The sequence below is a fragment of the Sorex fumeus genome, unplaced genomic scaffold (genome assembly GCF_029834395.1).
Source record: "Sorex fumeus unplaced genomic scaffold, SorFum_2.1 ptg000063l, whole genome shotgun sequence".
Lineage (NCBI taxonomy): Eukaryota > Metazoa > Chordata > Mammalia > Eulipotyphla > Soricidae > Sorex > Sorex fumeus.
The window spans coordinates 59,174,880-59,195,047 of NW_026606120.1; the positions used below are offsets into that span (position 1 = coordinate 59,174,880).

General features: G+C 57.5%; 1 protein-coding gene across 6 annotated transcripts in view; it reads left to right on the top strand.

Annotated features, from left to right (window-relative positions):
* BCAS3 (BCAS3 microtubule associated cell migration factor) overlaps positions 1-16,088 on the top strand; it is a 660,253-nt gene extending 644,165 nt beyond the window's left edge. For 2 of the 6 annotated variants that reach the window (XM_056128175.1, XM_056128177.1), the window contains 3 exons: positions 4,792-4,857; positions 13,060-13,150; positions 15,290-16,088. In XM_056128175.1, coding sequence (XP_055984150.1) covers positions 4,792-4,857; positions 13,060-13,150; positions 15,290-15,326 — 194 coding nt within the window. In that variant the 3' untranslated portion in view covers positions 15,327-16,088. The remainder of the gene's footprint in view (positions 1-4,791; positions 4,858-13,059; positions 13,151-15,289) is intronic. The other 4 variants (XM_056128179.1, XM_056128181.1, XM_056128176.1 and 1 more) reach the window with 2 other exon arrangements.
* The last annotated feature ends 4,080 nt before the right edge of the window (positions 16,089-20,168 follow it).

Below are 20,168 nucleotides of genomic sequence, written 5' to 3' on the forward strand. Positions count from 1 at the left end.
TGGTGTTCATGGGATTGTATGCAGCTGGGGCTCAAATCCAGCCCATTGAGCCATCTCCCTGGCCTTGCAGAAACTTTTATCTCCTGAATTCTGTGCCTTGTTTCCTTCTTAACATGGGAAGCATGTTTTGAACATTAACACAGTTTCTAAATGGCGGCAGGAAGCTTTCATAAATTAACATATAGCCATAGGTTGCCCATGTTTTGCAGATTGTGTGTACGCATGTGCATGAACAAGCATCTATTTGTTTAATTGGGTTTTTTGGTGTTTTTGAAGGGAGAGGGGATAGGAGGCAGGGCACAGTCCTGGCTATGCTCAGGGCTTACTCTAGGCTCTGCACTCAGGGATCATTCTTGGTGGGGTTCAGAGTACCCTATGTGGTATCAGGGACCGAACCCAGGTCAGCCACCTTCTAGACTGGTGCCTTATCCACTGTACTGTTACTCCAGACCCCAAAAAGCATCTTTCATTTTCAGGATGGTAAAATTAACTTTTAAAATAATGCAGCTGTTGTTGCTGGGGTTGACTCTATGTGGGCCCCTGGGATCAGCTCTTCCAGGGGACCTTGGCTCTCCCACTTGCCCCACTGCTGAGGTTCTGGGAACGTTTTTTTGTTAAGATGCCACATTCCCTACAATTCCCCTACCATCTCATGGGAGGTGGACATCACAAGGTGACAGTACTTACAGACTCAAGGCAGTGACAGGATTCCCTTATCTTTCCCACATCCAATCCCCCGTTCTCACTGAGTTATCAGCATTCACTGTGAAAACTAGCTGATTCCATTGAACTTTGCAGACATTTCAGAAGATGTGGCAGCTGCTAGAACTTTCTCCATCCCATGGATTTAAAGCAGCCACATCTCAGAGAGTTTTACAGCCTAGTGCCAGGGGTAAATGACTCAGGGAACCTGATGTCTTGCAAGGAAGCAAGCGAGCAGTGTCTCCTGAGAGGCTATGAAAGGAAACATCCCTGGGATGACACTGTCCTATCCTGACAAAAACCTACCTTTATGGGCCCTAGGTCTACCACCCTTCACCTTTCCAAAGCAGATCGGGGCTCTCATAGGCTGCAGGAGCAGCATGTACAGGGCCATCATGGCTCATGGTTCCACAAGTCATGTAACCCGCCATTCACCACAACTGAACAACTTTGCTCCATCCATAGAATCTTCTCTCAACCTTCCTGCAGCTTCCGTGTGTGTCCGAGTGATGTGTTCCACACACACGCAGGAAGGGGGACAGTCTCTTGGCCCCCGGGAGGAAGACTTTACCCTCTGAACCACCAGGGTGGCCACCCACCAGACCTTGTCTTTCCTCTTTCTTCCCCCCACATCCCAGTCTTCATTCTCCTCTCCAGCTTCCCCAACCCCATCTCCCCTTCTCAGAAGGGCAGTAATGAAGAATCATTTCATATTGGATATGCTCACTTCCCTCAGCTTCCAGCTTGGGTCTGGCTATCTTGCCAGAGGCTCTATGGTGACGTCCATGATGGCCCGCTGCTCCCGAGACTGGCCCCTCTGCCCACACTCCATAGGTCCCTGAGCCAGCGTTCTCCTCCTACAGGCCAAGCTGGTGGCTAAGGCCTGTTCCTCAGCTTCCCCACAGTGGGCACTGGTGGTCTCCACCTCCTCCAGAGTGCTGTGTGTTCGCTCAGCCACCGCCTCATGGTAGCCAGGTGTCTCTCTGCATCAGTCTTTAGGGGGTCCTGAGGCTCCTCTCAAGAGATGAAAGCCCTGGAGGAGGCAGCCGGGGGGCAGGGGATGGTCTTATCCCCTCCCTCATCTCTTCCCTACTGCCCACTGGAGCACCCTCAGTCATACCCAGCAGAGGTCTTGATTCTCCCCACACACAGGTCTTGCGCTTTCCAGGAGGTGAAGGCAAGTTGCCAGCACCCTGTAACTGAGGCATGTGGCTCAGGGAGGCAGGAGGGAAGTCAGCCTCCCCGAGGCACAGGGACACCCAGTCACAGAGATAGTGCCACAGGCCAGCCACAGGTATTCAGCTAGGTAAGGCAGCCGCTGCTGCCGGGGGCTTATGGCGGAATAGGACGTCTTACCCGTGTCTCAGTGCAATCATCTCACCTGTCTCCAGCCCTGGACCTCCCTGCTCCCTGGGAGGAGAGGCCAGAGCTGAGCAGCTTCCAGTGTCCATACCACAGCTGCTTCCCTGAGAAGCCGTGGGGTTCCTCCTGGCAGCATTAGACAGCCTCCTCAGGACTAGAGGTGCCTGTCCTTCCTCCTCTTGAGTCCTGTGGGAGTGGGAACCACTGAGGCCCTCTGGACCTGTTCTGCCATTGTGGCTCTGAGGGATGTGGAGGGCTTGGGGTTCACATCCTCATTCGCTCTTCAGAAAATGAGAGCAGCCCCTACTCCCCCACGGCTGTGTCCCCCATCCCTCATCCCCCTTCCAGAGCAAGGAGATTTGAAGCTCGGAGGGCCAGGGGTTGAAGTGAGCTGTGTGGGGAGTGTCCAGGGCTTAAGTTCCTGCCATTTTCACCTGGCCAGATGGTCAGAGAGGCCTCACCATAATCCCCTGCCCCCCGCATCCAAGAGAAGAGGGGTGGGCCGGGGAGGCAGCCCAGCAGTAGAGCACGGGCCTCACAGATTTGAAATCCTGGGTTTGATCCAAGCAAAAACAAAGAGGGTTCCCCAGCTGGATCCCCACTTCCTGGCCCACCCTGGCTCCCATCATCCCTCCGTCACCCTCTTCCAGAGAACCTCCTCACCTGACCCGGAGGCCCCACCATCCCCCTGCACAGACCCCTCCCTCCACCCTCCAACAACTCCTTGACCCCATTTCTGCCTTTTCATACCAAGCTGACACCCCACCCCAGCCCCTCTTGACACCTTTGATGGCCATATAGCTGACCCCTTTTGTCTCCCCTCTGAAGTTCAGCACCATTACCTCCCTGGACAGGTGACCAGGTCACGTGGTCCTGGACATGCCATATCTCTGCCTTGCCCACCTATGAGTCAGAGCTGAGTCGGTGCTGCGGACAGCACCACACGTCCGAACCTGTCCCTGCTCCCCTGGACCACATCTGGTTCATCTTTGTTGCCTCTAACCTCCAGCCTCTCCCTGTCTACCATCCAGCCTGGGACAAAAGCCAAGCTGGGCCCCAGTTAATGTTTGTTGAATGACTGAGTGGGTTTGGGTGACTCCTGAGAGGGAAAAGGAAGCTAAAGAGCAGTGGGGGAAGTGTTGATTCTCCGTAAACTTGTTAGCTCCTGACCAGTTCTCAGATGTGACTCTCAAGAGATAGTTTCTCTCACTCCTCCTCTCTTTCAAATACTCCGCCTTGCACGCTCCAGTCCCCCAACCTCTCTCCCTTCTCAGGCTCCCTATGATTCCCCAGCCCCAGGACTCAGAAACTTCCCCAAAAAGCAGTCTCATGTGCTGACACCTATTTTGAATTCCTGAAGCAAAAGTATGCTGGTTGCTCTCCACAAGGAGACCGTGCCTGGGCCACCTCGTAAGTGAGCCTTGGGGCTCCTTTTCAGGTGTTGCTCCCACAAGGAAGTCTTGATTCATGCAGGAAATGTACCAGCTGGGTAAAGGGGTGTGGGGGGGGGGTTGCTGAGCACCCCCCCCAGACCAGGCACTGCTCTGGAGACATTCGCATAGGTAAATGGTTAACAGAAGGGAGGATTTCTCTCTCTTCTTCCTCCTGTGCCAGAGAATTCACCTTTAACCATTGACCTTTCTACGAGGTGTGAGCTCAGAACAAAGTTGAGCCCAGTCATGGGTGGTTAAATGCCTGTCTTCCCCCTCTGCCCTGGCCTCTGCCCCCCCCCCCCCGCCCCCGCCCGGGGCTTCCTCAGAACACAGTCTGAGGGGTGCAGACCACCTCGAGGTTTGGCCACGTGACTGAGGAGGGCGCGCACACACGTGCATGGGAAATGGACGTTGGAGATGACCCTGTGACTCTAGAGTTCCGGAGTCTCCATTTCCAACGTTAGAGAGCTCTGAACTGGGACCACCAAGCCAAGGAGGCTTGTTGGGGTTCCCATCTCAGAATCAGCTGGGCATGCTCTGATGACTGGGGGGCTTCCTCCTGCCTGCTCTCACTCCTCCACTCCCCTGTCCACCATGTGCAGAAACACAGCATTAACCTGCTGGCTGACACCCCCCCCCCCCCGCTCCCACCCACCCCCTGCTCCCACCCCCCCCCCCCGGCCCCAGTGGTCACAGACCTGCCTGCATGTATGTTTCATTCAGTTGTGTGCCATCTCTAGCACCCATCTGTGTGCGCGGACCCTTGCTGCCTTCATTTAGGGCCTTTTTCATCCTGAGTCCTACCCTTCCCTCTGCATTCTGTTGGGGGCGTCGGATGCTGGCACCGAGGCTGGGGGAGGGGAGCAGGGATCAGCATGCCAGGGCCCCACCCGTCCCGGCACAGGCTGGAAAGACTTGAAGAGTCTTCCTTTCCGTGCTTGCTCTATCTCCAAGCCGCTGAGAGCTGTACATGAGCACATTTCGGTGATCCTTCTCGGAACTTCCAGCCACACAGCTGTGGACTCCAGGCCTGGCCTCTCATCCCATGGCCCAAGATGGGAGGAGGAGGAGGAGGAAGGGCACCTGGGGCTGCCTAGGAGGCTTCACCCAACCGCCTTGCACAGACCTGGCCCTGGGAGGCAGATCTGGAGAGGAAAAAGACAGGGAAATAAAAGGATCCCCCATTCCAAAAAAAGGGGTTCCTGAGGACAGTGACCCAACCCCCCTTCTTGGTGCTTGCTCTTCAAGGCCCCTTTGCGATCGGCTTTAAAGAACTATTTTATTTTCAATACAGACACAGCCCTTGATGTAGCCGTTAAAACCGTCACCCCTGAGAGACACATGGCTGTGAAGTGTGTGGGTATGTAACCTTCGGTCGCTGTCGCCATGCCAGGCTGGGTCCCACTGCTCTCCGTCCCACAGCAGGCTGCTCTCCCCACCCCTGCCCAGTGCTCGGCCTGCAGGAGAACGTGGAGCAAGGGCCAGAAGTCAGCGGAGACAGGACGGAGCATCCGGCCAGGGACCAACTCGGGATGGGGGCCGAGCCGGTGCTTTTCACCCCACAAGAGTTTCTTTGAGACCATCCCTCCCTGCCCCCCACATCTAAGATGGAAGTCAAATTTTCGGATTCTGCTGTGCAGAGCAGAGAGGTCACTAGGCTTTAATGCATTTACCATTGACTGCCCCTCTTGTAGTGCGTCTATTAGTGAGTAATTTGATTTGTACCTATTCATTTGCAGTCCCTGCAGGAGCCTGGCGCTGGCCCCTGGCATAATTGGTGCTGTCTCTATTTTTACATCATTAGATTAGCCCCGACTCCTGGCCACTTGTTGTCTGCGCTTGTCTGTCCATTTATACAACCTAATGTAACACAAAATTCATTACTGATCACATTACTTTCAACTCTGAAGCCAGCCTTGTGATAAACATTTGGTTAACCCCTTCCTCCCCACAGGAGGGCTGACAGAACAAATGCACTTCCACTCGACAGGCAAATCAATATCTTAATACACCAAAGTGGAATTGCATTTCTAGATTTGTTATTCCTCCTGGAGGAGCAAATGGAGAGACTCGCCGGAGCTGGCTGAATTGAATAATGAATAGAGCCTCGGCTCCAGTAGCCCGTCTGAGCACAGCACAAAGGCCAGCCCGGCCTCTTCATCTGGACGGGCGGTCGTGCCTGTGGAGACTGGGGATTCGCTCGTGGCTCCTGGGAGGGTGTGGGGAGAGTTGTGTGCGCCCAGCAGGAACCCTGACGGGCAGCAGAAACCATGATGCACCACCATCACCCCCGCCTTTCCCTTCGATAGGCTTGGCCTAGTACAGCTGCACCCAGAACTGCATTTGTCTCCCTAAACCTTCCTCCCGGATGAAAAGGCACCACATTTAGGGCCTCGCCACTCATTCCACCGAAAAGCTCAGGAAAGCTCATGGGAACACTCCAGATAGCCTTTTTTTGGTTTGAGGTTTTTTATTTTTTAATTTATTATTTTTTGGTTGGTTGTTTTGATTTTTTGGCCACACCTGATGATGCTTGGTGATTTCTCCTGGCTCTGTGCTCAGGGATCACTCCTGATGTGGCCTGGGGGACCATATGGGGTGAAGTATAGGCAAGGCAAGTGTCCTTCCCACTATTCCAGTTGGCCATTTGGAAACAAACAACACAGTTATTCCCTTGCAGAGGAGGTCAGCAGTGCTGGACTGCTGGGGTTGGTGGGTTCATGTGTGTCTCTTCCCAGGATGAGGATTCTTTGGCACCTGTGCCTGACATGGTGCTAGTCCTCTGATTGGGACAGTGGCAAGAACTACAGGAACTCTAGCACAGAAGCGGGCCAAGACCTCCACACTGCCCTGTTTAATCTAGAACCTTTTCTCCTTATGCCCCTCTTGGTTTCACCATTCCTGGCCCTCATTTGTCCTTGAGTCACATCCACACCCCACTGTTAAGTTATGGGCTGGCAGGAGAGTTCGGTTTAAAGGAGAAGCACCTGATTAAGAAAGTCTCATGAACCTCGTGCCACAGAGATGGAGAAATAGTCATTGCGGGAGTTGCACAGGCCAGATCCATCACCAGAAATTCACAGTTCCTAGTGGACAAAAAATGGAGCCAGGAACTGAAGATCCTCCGTCAGACAGGGCAGCCATGGAGCCGGGACTCTGCTTTGAATTCCAGGTTGTCTTGCATGAGAAGCCTCAAGGGCGACTCTCTTGAGCAGGACGTCTCCAGCTCACCACCCGGGACACTGGGCCGGAAACTTTGGGCAGTTCCCCGGAGAGGCCTCCTCCTTTTCTCTTTCATCGCTCACAAGTAACATCACCCCCCCCCCAACACACACACACACACACACACACACACACACACACACACACACCCTATGGCTGCATGTGGGAGGGGAGAGCAATGGGAGCATCACCTCACCTGCATTGGAAAGCTCCTTTTCCTTCCACGGGGCTGGAGGGCCAAGCCCAAGTGCTCCCTCCTGTGTGAAACACCCCAGGTGGGGATCCCCCCCTGCACATAGCAGGGCATGACAAGACCCCTCCAGATCCAGGTGGAGGAAGGACGATATTAGGATGTAATGCCAGGCCATCGAGGGGATGGCAGCTCCCGCTCCAGGACTGTGCCCCTTCCTTTCCCACCAGCCTCGGGCACTGACTGGCCTCTGGGTGGGCTAAGAGACTGTGGGTGACATGCAGCTCTCACTGTCCCCTGCCCATAGGCCGAGCACAGACCTCAGCCTTTGCAGAATCTGACTAAGAAGGTTTCAGGGAGGAAAGTGAGCAGGCCCAAGAAATGAGAGCTTATGATTTCCAGATATGCTCAGAACTTCCAGGGCTGCCTCCAGTGATACACAAAGGACCACATGGAATTAGAACTTGAACCGGACTTGGCCCCGGGTAAGACCTGCGCTTCACCCCGTACTGTCTCTCTGACCCCAGAGACCTGATTTGTTTTGGTTTTGAGTTGCACCCAGCAGTCCAGCAGGGCTCAGGGGCCTCGCCGTGATGGAGCAGGAGGACACACCATCTGCAGTGACTGGATTCGAACCAGGTTCGGGCCGCAGCTGCATGCTAGGCCAGCACCCTAACCTTTGTACTATCTCTCTGGCCCCAGAGACTGATTTCTTAACCCTTCTGAAAGGGGAGGAAGCTATAATCTTTCCAAACTCCTCCGTGCATCGAAGAGAATTTAATTACGTATGCACATTTCAATGAGAACCAGATGTGGTGCGGCCTGTCAGCCAGCAACTTCCCGGGAGCAGCTTTCCTGTGGCTCATATCCGCGGAGGGAGCTTGCAAAGAACCTGTCTGGGGGGCTCAGTGGGGACTTTCGAGCATTGACATTGGCACCTCAGAAAGGTTCCATACCTGCCCATCAGCCCTCCCTGGTCCTGCCCACTGGGCATGTGTGCAGGCTGCATGCTCAGAGAATTTCCTGCCACAGTGCTGGCCCCACCCAGCCACCAGACACATGCTGCTGTGCCCCCAACTGGGGACCACCTTCTGCACTCCTTCAGAGGCTCCGCCCCCCAAGCCCCTGGAACTAGAAAGGGGCATTCCAGGCCTTCCTGGATGAGCCCCCTGCAGGGACCTCAGCCCAAAGAAGACACCAGAAAGAGCACAGTGGAGACTGCCCAGGATGTGCATGCACTCACGGGGATCTCTGCCTGTTCCATCTGCATGTGTTCTGCTTCCTAGAGCCCCACCACCGCCTCTTTCAGAGCCTTTCTGGAGGGGAGGGAGTCGGAGCAGCCCAACGGCTCCCACCTGTCAGAGGATGAAGCAGATGAGAAGTGAAGTCACTTTCCCAGGTCATTCAGCACATCACAAGCAGATTCTCAGCCCCCTTAGTCCTCCTTCTCCTCCTCTTCCTCCTCCTTCCGGCCATCTGCAGGAACAGTTCTGTTCACAGGGTTCATCCAGAAGGAGCCAGGGCCGGACACCCCTATCTCACTGCTTCTCAGGGTACAGGCACCAGCTCCACTCTGCCATCACTGTCCCCAGGTGGAAGATGCAGTGTCGGGACAGACTCTGCCTCCGTGGGGACATAGAGTCATTCGTTGGATCAGTGCTAAGAGGATTGCTGGGCCTGGCATCATCGTGGGACAGGGAGTGGTCCGTCTGCTGGTTTCCTTTCAGAATCCCACACCCTCGGGCATAGTACCACGGCTTTGCTGGAACAGAATAGTGCTGGACTGGGTCTTCCATGGCCTGGGGATGGTGTTGGCTCTCGGCTGTTTTAGGAAGAACCTGGTACATGGCCCTAATCCCCCAACCTGGCACCTTTCTGGTTTACCCCTCACCAATCACCTCTACTCATCAGCTGTTCAAATGCTGTGTAGAAAGCTGGGGTGGGCAGTGAGCTGCTCTGCTAAAGTTTAAATACCAACGCTCATGTTCCCCTGTCCCCCTCCTGCAACACACACACACACATACACACATACACACACACACACACACACACACACACACACTCGGCTCCAGCTGAGAACAGGTGGGGATGGAGTAAGAGAGGCCTGTGACTGGATACCCTCCCCTCCTCTCCCTTTATTCTCCCTTCCCCGCCTTTCCATCACATTCATCCTCTGTCATCACATCTCCTGGCCCCACCCCACCCACACGCCCAGCACACCTCCACCTTCGGGTATTAGTGCCGACATGGCCTCTACTGAGAGTGTCCAGAGGCCTGAGCCCCTTTCCACTGACCCACAGGAAGGCTGGGGAGAGGGAAACGAAAGGTGATGGGTTTTCCCCAACTTCCTGGATGGGGTGTCTCTGCTCACCCTCCACTCCAGGAGCCAGTGGGTGCCCCCAAACTCTGCTGGGGTTCTTCAGCACCTCCTATGCAGGGTCCTCCATCGCCCAGGGAAGGTTGGAGATTTCCTGAGCCAAAGACTGGGGAACAGAGCAGGGCATGTGGCTTTGGTCCTATTCGGCCATGTTCTGGACCTCTGTCCCCAGGCTGGGCCGACACCTAGCTGGGCAGTGAGGACAGACAGTGTTTTTGTGAGAACAAGCCATGGATGAGCTGCCAGCTGGGACAGAAGTGTAGCTTCCACTGCCATGGCCCTCGCTGATGGTGGGATTCCATGGCATCCAGGGCAGGGCCCTGAGCTAAGCCTCAGGTATAAGCCCCAGGATGCCTGGGGACAGTTCAGCCGGCTTCTCACTGTTCCTCCACAGCCCAGACCGAGATCCTTGTATTCTAGGAAAAGGGGAGCCCTTCATCCTCACCCTACCAGTATGCCTCCCTGTCTTCCTTCCCTGGGAAGGGAACAGAAACCCCTGGGAAGAGAAAGGTTCTCAGTGCCCACTCCCCGCCCCCACTGCTCCACTCTCCTTCCCAAGACTTCCATGCCTCTTTGGGCATTTCTGAGAGGTGCCTCCTGCAGCGGTGTGTCAGTATGCCCTGGAACCAGGCCTCCCCTCACCTCTCCGCCTCCTCTCCCTGTTGCCCTTTTCACCTTTTCACCTCTGGAGAAGTGCCTGGGGCTGAGACTGGTGCCTAGTCCCACTTACCTGCTGCCAGTCTCCAGAGCCGCCCCAGCACCTTTCCCACCTCACTGGACGGTCCCTGAGACAAACTCAGGGTGCGGGGGGTGCTTTCCAGGCCCCGTGTAAGGCAGGTGGTCAGAGCAGAGTGTGTCAAGGCCATGTCCTTGTTGGCATCCAGGTCCCTCTGTGTCCAGGCTCCAGCACCAGGAACTGCCATCGTGAGCCCACCCACAGCCCGGCCCCACCCAGGAACAGTGTTTGGGTGCTAGGTGCAGGCAGGCCCTGTGGTGACTCCCGTCTCTGCCTGGCACACAGCAGGTCTGGGGTCTCCTGGTCCTACCCCATCTGTTCCCTCAGGGACACAGCCCAGCCTCGCTCACAACCGAGGACCCTTGAGGCAGAGGGAGGCAGAACTGTGTCTCTGTGGCAGCCTCCTGAGCTGGCCCTGGGCAGGGTGGGCCACATGGCCACGGCCACCGCTCCCGAGGTCCCACAGAGCCAACCCCTGGCAAGGGACTGAACCACCTGCCCAGCTCAGGAGCGCAGCAGAGGACAGGCATGGTAGATGCAGGAGGGAAAAATCGATGCATGTCAGCAGGGTTGAAAATTTATTTTCCACCTTAGAAGGGGTATTTACAAAAAGGCAGGGAGGAAAATGAAAAGCTGTGAACACGTATCTGCCATCTTCTCCCCCCACCCCCTCACCCTCACCACCCCACCCCATGCATGGTCCATTTCTTGATTAAAAACCAAGACTCCTTCCCAAGCTTCTGTGGAGGAAGAGTCCGCGACAGGGAGTGGGGGACCACGGGGGCAGAGACAGCAGCCAACAGGAGTGAGGATGGAGAGGGAACCCGGGGGTCCTCGGGAACATCCTCATCCCCAGGAGCTCCCACTCGCCCACACACAGGCCAGAAATGCGCTGCTGTTTGTGCAGTTTCCTTCAACTCTTCCAGCCGTGCTGTAAAACGGGCGTTGTCGTCCATGCGTGCAGGGAACTGAGGCACAGAGATGGCGAAGCATCTGCCCCTAGCCCTGCGGTGGCATGGAGCCTCTGCTCAGAACCACTTCCCTCGTCTGCTCCCAAGCCGGCTGACCTGTGCCTGCTCCTCCTGCAATTCCGCAGCAGGGAGGTGCCCCCTGTCGCGGTGTAAGTGGGTGGAAAGACTCCAGCCTGAGGTCTAATCCCGCTCCCGCAGGGCTGTGTGGGTGGCGAGCCAGGGACTGGCCGTGGGGCAGCAGCCGAGGCCCATAAACATGCTCTGCTAATCCCTGTAATGAGCCGAATGGCGGGGCTGGGGCCACACGGTGGGGCCGCCTGCAGCCGCCCTGCAGAGCCGGGATAGGGGTGAGGGCCAGGACTGCCAGGGTCCCAGCACACACTCACACCCTCACCCCCACCATCGTGGGAACAGGCTCCCCAGGAGGCCTGAGTTTGAAGCTCTCTCCATTCTCCACTCCCTCACCAGAAGCCAGAGGGATCATCCAGCTGTCCCCTGCCCTCCTGTCCAGAAGAGGCCCCGGAGAAGGTCGGGACAAGTAGGACTGACACTCGTCCTGGCGTCCCAGCTTTCCCTAGGACCAAGGGGGCTTAGGAAAGGAGGTGTCCTTGGTGTGCGTCCAGTCTCGGTCCTCTCCCAGCTGAGGTTGCTCCATGGAGGAAGAGTCTGCGTCCCGTGTGGAAGAGGGCCCCGGGGAAGTTTTTAAGGATGAAATGGGGACTGACACTCCAAAGGGAATGACTGCATGGGTTCTGATTGCCCTGAGCCCACCCCAGGTCCATTTCTCACCCCTTTCTCCTCCATCCTTATCTCCCATCCCAAGCCCCTTGAGCAAAGGGGCTGCACGTGGTACTCCACCTGGGATGAGGGCAGTATCTGGTGGCACCCTCATTCCCCACAGCCCACATCTTGACACATGGGGTGACATTTGTGGATGTCCAGGCTCCCCCCATGGACTCCCTACAACCCCTTGCCCTGGTGACCAGGGATCTCTGCCTCCTTTGCACTCTGCCAGGCTCTTTGTTGAGTAGGACTCCACGAGGAAGGAATTTTCTCCTTTCTCTGCTCTTTTGGTGAGCGCCAAGGCTCTCCCCACCCGTCCACAGACAACCGCACTCAGACCATCATCCCCTGCCCCCAGGACTGGTCCAGCTCAGCGGTGGAGTGGTGGGGGGTACTCTAAAAGCTAGAGGGAAGGAATGGACACAGCTGGGGTCAGTGCTGTCCACATACCGTCCCTCACTAGCATGCCCAGGGCAGTGGCTGCATCCTCTCCTTGGTTTGCTCTGTCTGCAAGATGGGGCACAGAGCGGTTGGAGATTACCAGCAGGATTACCTCGGATCTGAGTGCAGGCACTTCTCTGGGGACCACTCCTTGTCCCTTACTCAGCTTAGGGAGTAATGCCAAGAACAACCTCCTTTAGCTCTAACTTTCACAGCAGCCAGATTCTTCTTTGGGGGGTTGGGAGAGAGTGCAATCTGGAAGTGGGTGGGGTTCCTGGCCCTCCACACACACAAACACACACACAACCTCCAGCTCTGGCCCTGAGCTTTCCCGAGCCCTTTCTCCACAAACCCACCCTGGCTTCTAGTGGGTGGTGCAGACCTCTTGGGAAGATGGGAGGAGGTCAGCTGCCAGAAGCGGGGTCCCTGAGCCCTAAGGTGGAGGTGTCCTTGGAACCTCTGCAGCGGTCTGTCCTCCCCCTGCATGGGGCGCCCTCCAGCACTGCATGGGCCCTAGGCCCCGCTGTTCCTTGCCTTCCTCCCCGGGCTGCTCCTCCTGCTCCGTGTGTAGCTCCAATCCCCGCACCCCCATGCTAAAGAGGGTCTCGGCTCCGTCATAAAAGTTCCGCCTCTGGGCCTCCTAAGCATCCAGCGGGTTCCCCACCCTGGACACATGCATGACCCTCTCGCTCCCCTGACCGTGGGGCTCTGCCTCGCAGTGTGACGCCCCCACACCCCCTTTCCTCTACCACCTGCTTGCCAAGATCAGTGTACTTCTCGGTCGTTTTCCGTATCTTTTTCCCCCCCAAAAAAAGATTCCTCAATGCTTTTCTTTTCAAAAGGGAAAAAAAAAGGAAAAAAAAAACAATGCCAACAGCCCAGCGCCCGTGAGCAACCCAACAGTAACAAAGCGTGTGCTCGGGATGGAGGAAGGTAAGGCCGCACATTTCCGTTTGCTGCTTGCTCCCAGGGCCGGGCAGCCGGGATGAGTCGAAGGGGGGAACGAGTGTGCACCCCTCTCCCCACACACGCATTGTTCTCAGGGAGGAGCGAGAAGGGGGTTCACAGAAGGCCCCGCCAGCCCCTGGCTTGTGTGTAACGATTCCCTCCCCTCACATCTTTCACTCACTCGCTCACTCGTTTACGCATTCATTCATTCATTCATTCATTCATTCATGACATGTTCTTTTGAGCACAGAGGCCAGGCACAGAACCAGCCCTCCAGGCTCTCCACCTGGCTAGGGTCACACCTGTGAGCACACAGGGGTTGAAGGCCTGAGGCAGGAGCTAGCATCGAAGGCCCTGACCAGCCCAGGCAAGAGCAGGGGACACTCGTATGCCACTTGGGAAGATGAGTGGTATTCTGGGGACCAGGGGAGCCAGAGAAGTCGTGGCTGTTTGAGAAGCTACAGAAGCCTCTGGCTGCCTACAGGGGTTCCCAAGCAGCACAGGCCTAAACTTTGGGGTCCTCAAAACCAGCCTGGGAGGTGTTCCGAGGGAGGGGGTCTGGGAGGCAGGTCCCGAGGGACCGGTTCACAGGCTGATTTCAGGCTTTCTACCCTGGCCCAGGAGGAGAATGTGGAGGTTTGGGAACAAAGGGAAACAGAGAAGAGTATGTGCTGTCCACAGACCACCCCCCCTTCCCTTCCTCAGCTTCCATATGGGGGTGGGCTGCAGAGAGAGCAGGTTGGGAGCTCTGAAAATTCTCCAGGTGGGAGTCATAGGCCTCATGGCGTGGTGGCAGTGCTATTGGGGGCAGGGAAGAGGCTGGAGAGAGGAGTGTGGCTGAGCCTGGCTCACCTGGGGCCATGGGAGCAAGGAAGAGCCCCACCCCAGCTGGTGAAGAGAAGGTACCAGCCAGGCAACGCAAGCTAGACCTGGCCCCCCAGAGCAACAGACTCGTCCGTGAAACCTTTGGCAACTGTCTCTGCAGTGTCGTGAGGTGGGGCCACTCAGTTGTGGGGGTTGGGGGTGCTGTGCCAAGGGGCGATGGGGGTGCCGCGCTTAGTCCTGGGCTCTGGTTTCCTCAGCTTCCTTGGCAGTGGGGGTATGTCGGTACTTTGCATCAAGACCGTTTTGGCATTTGGGGGCCCTGCCCCCACCTCTGGACAGGGCCAGCCTTTCCCGGTGTCCTTTCCTGCTCCTTCATCTGGGGCTTTCTTCCTCGGACCTGGTGTCCAGATCCTGAGGCAGCCTCTGCTTTTTCTCACTGCTGCCAGTGTGCCTCTGTCCTGCTGTCAGCGCCCCCTAGTGCCAGGACGGCCTGCAAGAGGGCCTGGGAACTCACTGTCTCCTAGGTTTGCTTGTGGGGACTGGAGTGGGTGCTCAATGGGGCTATTCTCAGGAGTTTAAAGCTTCCCTGTAGAAATCCTGGGGTTTCTCCTTTACCTCCCTGTCTTCTCTTACTCTGTCTCGGCTCATGTCCTGTCTTCCCAAGCCTGGGAGAGAGTTGATAGTGGAGAGGGAAGCAGAGAGCCCTGTTTTCTGCCCAGATCCAGGGACCTCTTTGCTTCTCCCAAAACCGAGCCCTGCAGTGCAGCCCAAGCCTCTGGGCAAGTGGAAACCAGTGTCAGGCCCCGCGTCCACAGCCCCTGCCTCCAGCAGCCTCCGATCTACTGAGAAGTCCTGGCAGTCTGGGTGGACCTCTTCAGCGCACATCTGGCTCACACCACTTGAGTCCCTCACACCTGGTCCCAAGTGCCTGCCTGAGGCTTCTGAGGGGGCAGCCCCCACCCCATCCTGCGGCTGCTGCTCCTGGGCAGCCTCAGAGGTTTGGGGTGACATGCAAGGAATGGGGTCAGAGTGAGTTTCTGGCTGGCCCGTGATGCTCAGCCAGGATCATTCCTGCACCGAAAAGGACAGAGTGGAGCCGAGCTTGCCAGCAGAGCCGCCCACCCAGTAGCTCCAGCTACTGCCTGGCCTGGCTGGGGGGGTTAGGGTGGGGGTCGGAGCAGGAGCTCCCCTGCAGAAGATAAGTGGACCCAGATTGGTGCCTCAAGGCAGCAACTTGACCCCAGTGTCCCAGGGGGGACCCCACTCTGACCGGGCCTGGCCCTCTCCTCTGTCTTCCAGAGCTGCAGCGAGAGGGAAGCATCGAGACTCTGAGTAACAGCTCAGGTTCCACCAGCGGCAGCATCCCCAGAAACTTCGATGGCTACCGCTCCCCGCTGCCCACCAACGAGAGTCAGCCCCTCAGCCTCTTCCCAACCGGCTTCCCGTAGCGGCCAGCGTCTTGCTCCGGCCTGGCTGGCTGCCCCTCTGCTGCAAGGGAGTAGGGAGCACCCCAGCATTCAGTCTCTGATCCTCTTTCGCCCACCACCTTCCCCAAGCTTCGTGCCGGCCGCCACCTACCCTACCTGGACTGAGAAGAGACACTTCTCCAAAGCTCCCCGTGGCCCTCTGACCTGTCCCCACCGGTCAGCGGGGGGCTGCGGCCCAGAGACTCTGCAGATGCTCCGTGTCCCCTCCTCGTTTGCACATGATGTCCTGCATTTGGATCCGCTTTTGTATTTTCTAACCATACCCACAGGGGTCCTGCGGGGGGTGGGGGGCAGTTGGGGGGTGTGGAGAGGGCAGCTGGCCGGGCCAAGCATTTTGACCCTGAGTGGACACCCCAGCCCATCCCTCCTGGCTGTGCACACACTGCCCAGCTTCCCTTGGCCAGGCTCCCTCTGGCATGGGGTAAACAGAGGCCAGAGTATTAGGGAAGGAGGAAAGAAGAAACCCGCCTTCCTTTCTTTCCCATTGGCTCATGGAAAGGATCTGTCTTTCTCTCTGTAAGCCCTTTTACCCTGGTCCTGTACAGAAACTATGGTGACTGAGGCCCTGTCAAAAAGTGCACGTCTTGTCCAATAAATCACGCTGCGATTGGTGTCCATCCATGTGTGGCTGAGGTCGGGGTCTTCTCCAAGTACAGAACCAAGTGTCCCTGCCCCGTGCCACCAATTTGGGGAGCCCTAGAGGAGGAGGAAACTGAGGCGGAACGCTTAAAGTCTATATGGGGCCTGAGTTAAAGCCTTGCTGTAGGGGCTGGAGCGATAGCACAGCGGTTAGGGCGTTTGCCTTGCACGCAGCCGACCCGGCTTCGATTCCCAGCTTCCCATATGGTCCCCTGAGCAATGCCAGGAGTAATTCCTGAGTGCATGAGCCAGGAGTAACCTCTGTATCGCCGGGTGTGATCCAAAAAGAAAAAAAAAAACAAATAAAGCCTTGCTGTAGCCAATTAGCAATGCCAGGGAGTTTTGGGGGATAAGCTCAGATCCTCAATGTTGTGGCACTTGGGTCCTTGGCCTTTAGGGGGAGGCTGCTGGGGTGATGGCCAGAGGCACTCATCCATCTGAAGTCACTCCATTGTGGGTTATGCACATTGTAATTACCTCTCGTTTTCCAACTGGAAGGCTGAAACATGGTTGAATTGAAGATGGGTAAAATTTGGTAGAGTCTTGGACCTGATTTTGTTCCTCTCCTCTCCCATTTCGGACCTTCCTTCTGGACCTGAAAAGGCAGGTCGAGAAGGAAGGAGACAGAAGCAGAGGAAGCAAAAGAGTTGTTGAACAGAAGACTCACATTCACCCTAGCCCCCTTGCAGGGAGACCCACAAGGACAGAAGGAAATTCACTCAGGCAGATGAGTTTGAAGATAAAATTTAATGGGATAACTCATGAACTGAAGTCACAAACAAGCAGCTGCCCCCCAAGGGACACTTCACTGGCGTCCAGTCCACCCTGCCGCCTGAGAAGAGATTTCAGCTTTGGTCCCTTCCACCCACTCAGCAGGGCAGGCAGGGAGACCCTTTCTGAATCCCTTGGGTCTGAATCCCACTAGGCTCCGTGGGCTGAGCACTGGCCCTGCAGAGGGTGGCTGAAGTCAGTCCCTCCTGCCTGGGAAACTAGAGGCTGAGAAATCACACTGCAGAAGGAGGCACGCTGGGAGCTGGGCAGAAGGAAGCTTGGGCCAGCGGGGGCAGCCAGCGGTGCTTTTCCCATAGCACTGGGTTGGATATACTGGCATGCCCAGCACAGCCCCAGCACCAGCGAGAACAGTGTTTTCGTCAAAAGGGGGCCAAAAGGTGGGTGCCTGCACAGGCTGCCCATGGTGCGGGTGGATGGGGCAGAGATGGAGAGTGGGGAATAGTCCAACCAGGCAGGAAGCAAGTGGGCTGGCAGCTTAGAGATGCTTGTCCGCCTGGGCCGAGCCCTTCCCCTCCAAGGGGTGCAAAACAGCCCTAGCCTCCTCCAGTCAGGGAAAGTGGTGGGTGTCCGGCTGGACTTGCTGGCTGAGCTTGCAGGACAATCTGGTTATTCATCTGCTCACAGCCAGCAACTCTGAGTATGTGGGGGAAGGGGGAGGATAAGAGAGGCCAGATAAGCTGGCCCCATGGCGGCTGCCACTGTCGCTTGGGGTTATCAGAGAGGCCTTGGGCCTGGCCCCCAGCTAATTGGGGGTGGTTACAGATCCTGCCACAGCCTGTAATCAGCTAGAAGTGAGAACTGGGTTCCAGGGTGGGGGACCTTACTGCCTACTGACCCTGGCGCACCAGCCTCCTGCCCTTTATAGATAACACTCAGGGCAATCTGCATCTCACCCAGAGCTCCAGCAGACCTCTCTGACATCAGAGCAGCAACTAATTGTGGCCTGACTGAGTGACCTTGACCAGGCCAAATGACCTTTCTGATTCTTTCAGCACCCCCCACCCCCCCACCCCCCCCCCCCACACACACTCCCTGCAGATTTTTCTCTTGATGTGACGGAGGAATAGATATTTTCCATGGTCTGCAGAGGTTGATGGGAGCTGGGGTAGCCACTCAAGATTCAAGGATTGTCCTGACAAGAGGCCCTATGACCCCCACATCACTGTGCACGCAGCAGTTCCCCAGGAGTAAGGGTCAGAGCTGCAACTTGGAGGTGAGGCTTAAGGGAGAGTTCTCCTGTCACAGATCAGAGACTCTGAACTAGCCCCATCCTTCTCTGCTTGGCACGTGAGATGTCAGCACCCTGAGGAAGACCAGGCCTTCTTGCCCAAGGTGAGGGAGACGCCCCTGGTCAGTTGACCCCTGTCTGCACTCCGTGGCCTCACATGCCCCGGCAGATTCATCTTCCAGAGCCCAGCCTCCAGGTCTGGGTCCCAAAACCATCCAAAGCTCTAACCCCACCTGGCCCCTCTAAGCTTCCAGGCCTGGACCCTCCCTCTGGGGCTGAGCATCCAAGCAGTACAGGCCCTGGAGTGGCAGGATTAACTTTGCTGGAAGCACAGGAGTTGCTACTTGATTTCATTTCTACTTTAGTGAATGTTTCCCCATTTTATCCTCACCCCCCCCCCACACACACACCCATTTTTAATCAATCATGAGCCAACTGAAGAGGGGTTAGGGGTGGAAGAGCAAGCAGGGTGGCCAACATCTCCACCTGCAGAGAAGCTAGTTCAGCCTTGATTTCTTTTAAGGCCCCAGGGACCCGCCCCAGTTCTGCTGGTGATGATATGACCTTCATCCATTGCTAAACTTCTCTTGGGAAAGGGACAAGGGATAGGGGGTGTCTGTCTTGCTTGGAGGAGCAACAAAGGTGAAGAAGAGTGGAAGTTTCCAGTCGGTAGCAAAGGGAATAGGGCAGTTCCGGTCCTGAGGGTTGATCTGACAGGACCTGACCTTGTACACAGCTCTTTCCGTGGGTGAGGGGGGCGGTGCTGCACCCCCCCCCCCCAATTGCGGCTCAGTGACCCCCAAGCGGCTCCAGGGAAGAAATCCCAGCAGCGCCAGCGTTTCTGAAAGCGAATCAAGAGCCAGCGGGCCAGGCCCGCCCCTCATTCACAGGTGGGCTGGTCCTGGGGTCTTTCCTGTGCTCTTTCCAGGCTCCCCGCAAACGGCTGCGGGGGCTGTGCACGCAGCCACGGCCCCTGGAGCGCAGCTCCGTGCCCGCACACCCCGGCCCGGCCTCGCACACGCAGAGCCGGGCTGCACCTCCCTTTGGCCGACTCTCAGGTTGCAAGGGAACAACCACCACGCGCGGATCTGGACCTCAGAGCAGCGAATAGTCTGGAGCTCCGCGGTGGGGGAGGGAGGGGACGGGATCCCCCAAACTCTGGGGAAGTCATCCAAAGTCCGCCGGGGACGCGTCCGGGACGCGTCCTCGATTGCCGGCCGGCCATGTGATCTCGCCCTTGGGTGCAGAGCGACGCCCCTCGAGGGCCAGGTCTGTCCCGGGCCGCCGCATCCCCCCCTGAAGAGCAGGGACTGGGCCACACAGGCCGAGGCTCGCCGCCCGGAAGTCGGGGCCCCGCCGCCAGCCCGCCGGGGCGCGAGGCCGGACCCCCTGGGCGGCCGGGAAGAGGTCGCGCCTCGCGCTCTCCCCGCGGCCCCCGCCCCAGCCCGGCCATTTGGCCGACCCGCGCGGGGTAATTGGGTCGGGAGGGAGGCGACGGGCGGGCGGCGACTCCAGAGACCGCGCGCCTGTCAGCCGCAATTTGTCTAAGTGGTCGGGACAGGCCGGGCGCTGCGGGCCGGGGTCACCGAGGCCGCGGCCCCCACCCCAGGCCGACCCTGTACCGCGGGGAGCCCGCCCGGCCGCTCCGTCGGGCGAACTGGCGCCAAGGCTTCGGGAGGCGCGGGTCGGGCCGGGGAGCAGGGCACCGGGTGCATCTGTCGCCCCTTCCCCCACCCCCAGCCCGGCTAGATGGGGACGGACGGAAGCGCCCGGGGGCACCTCCACCGCCGGTCACATTCAGGGCCACACACGTCACCAAACTGGCCGGGGCACACTAGGGGTTCTCTAGCCAGCGCCCCGTTCCCCGGACGGACGGTCGCAGATCCCCCTCCACTCCACGACTGTTCCCCACCTCCCCGACCGTCCCCTCTACGCCAGCGCACGAAGTCACACCTTGGGGGCTTGGGGGAGATCGAGCCCGGCCGGGGCAGGTCCGGCAGTGGCCCGCCCTTAACCCCACGCAAGGTTACGG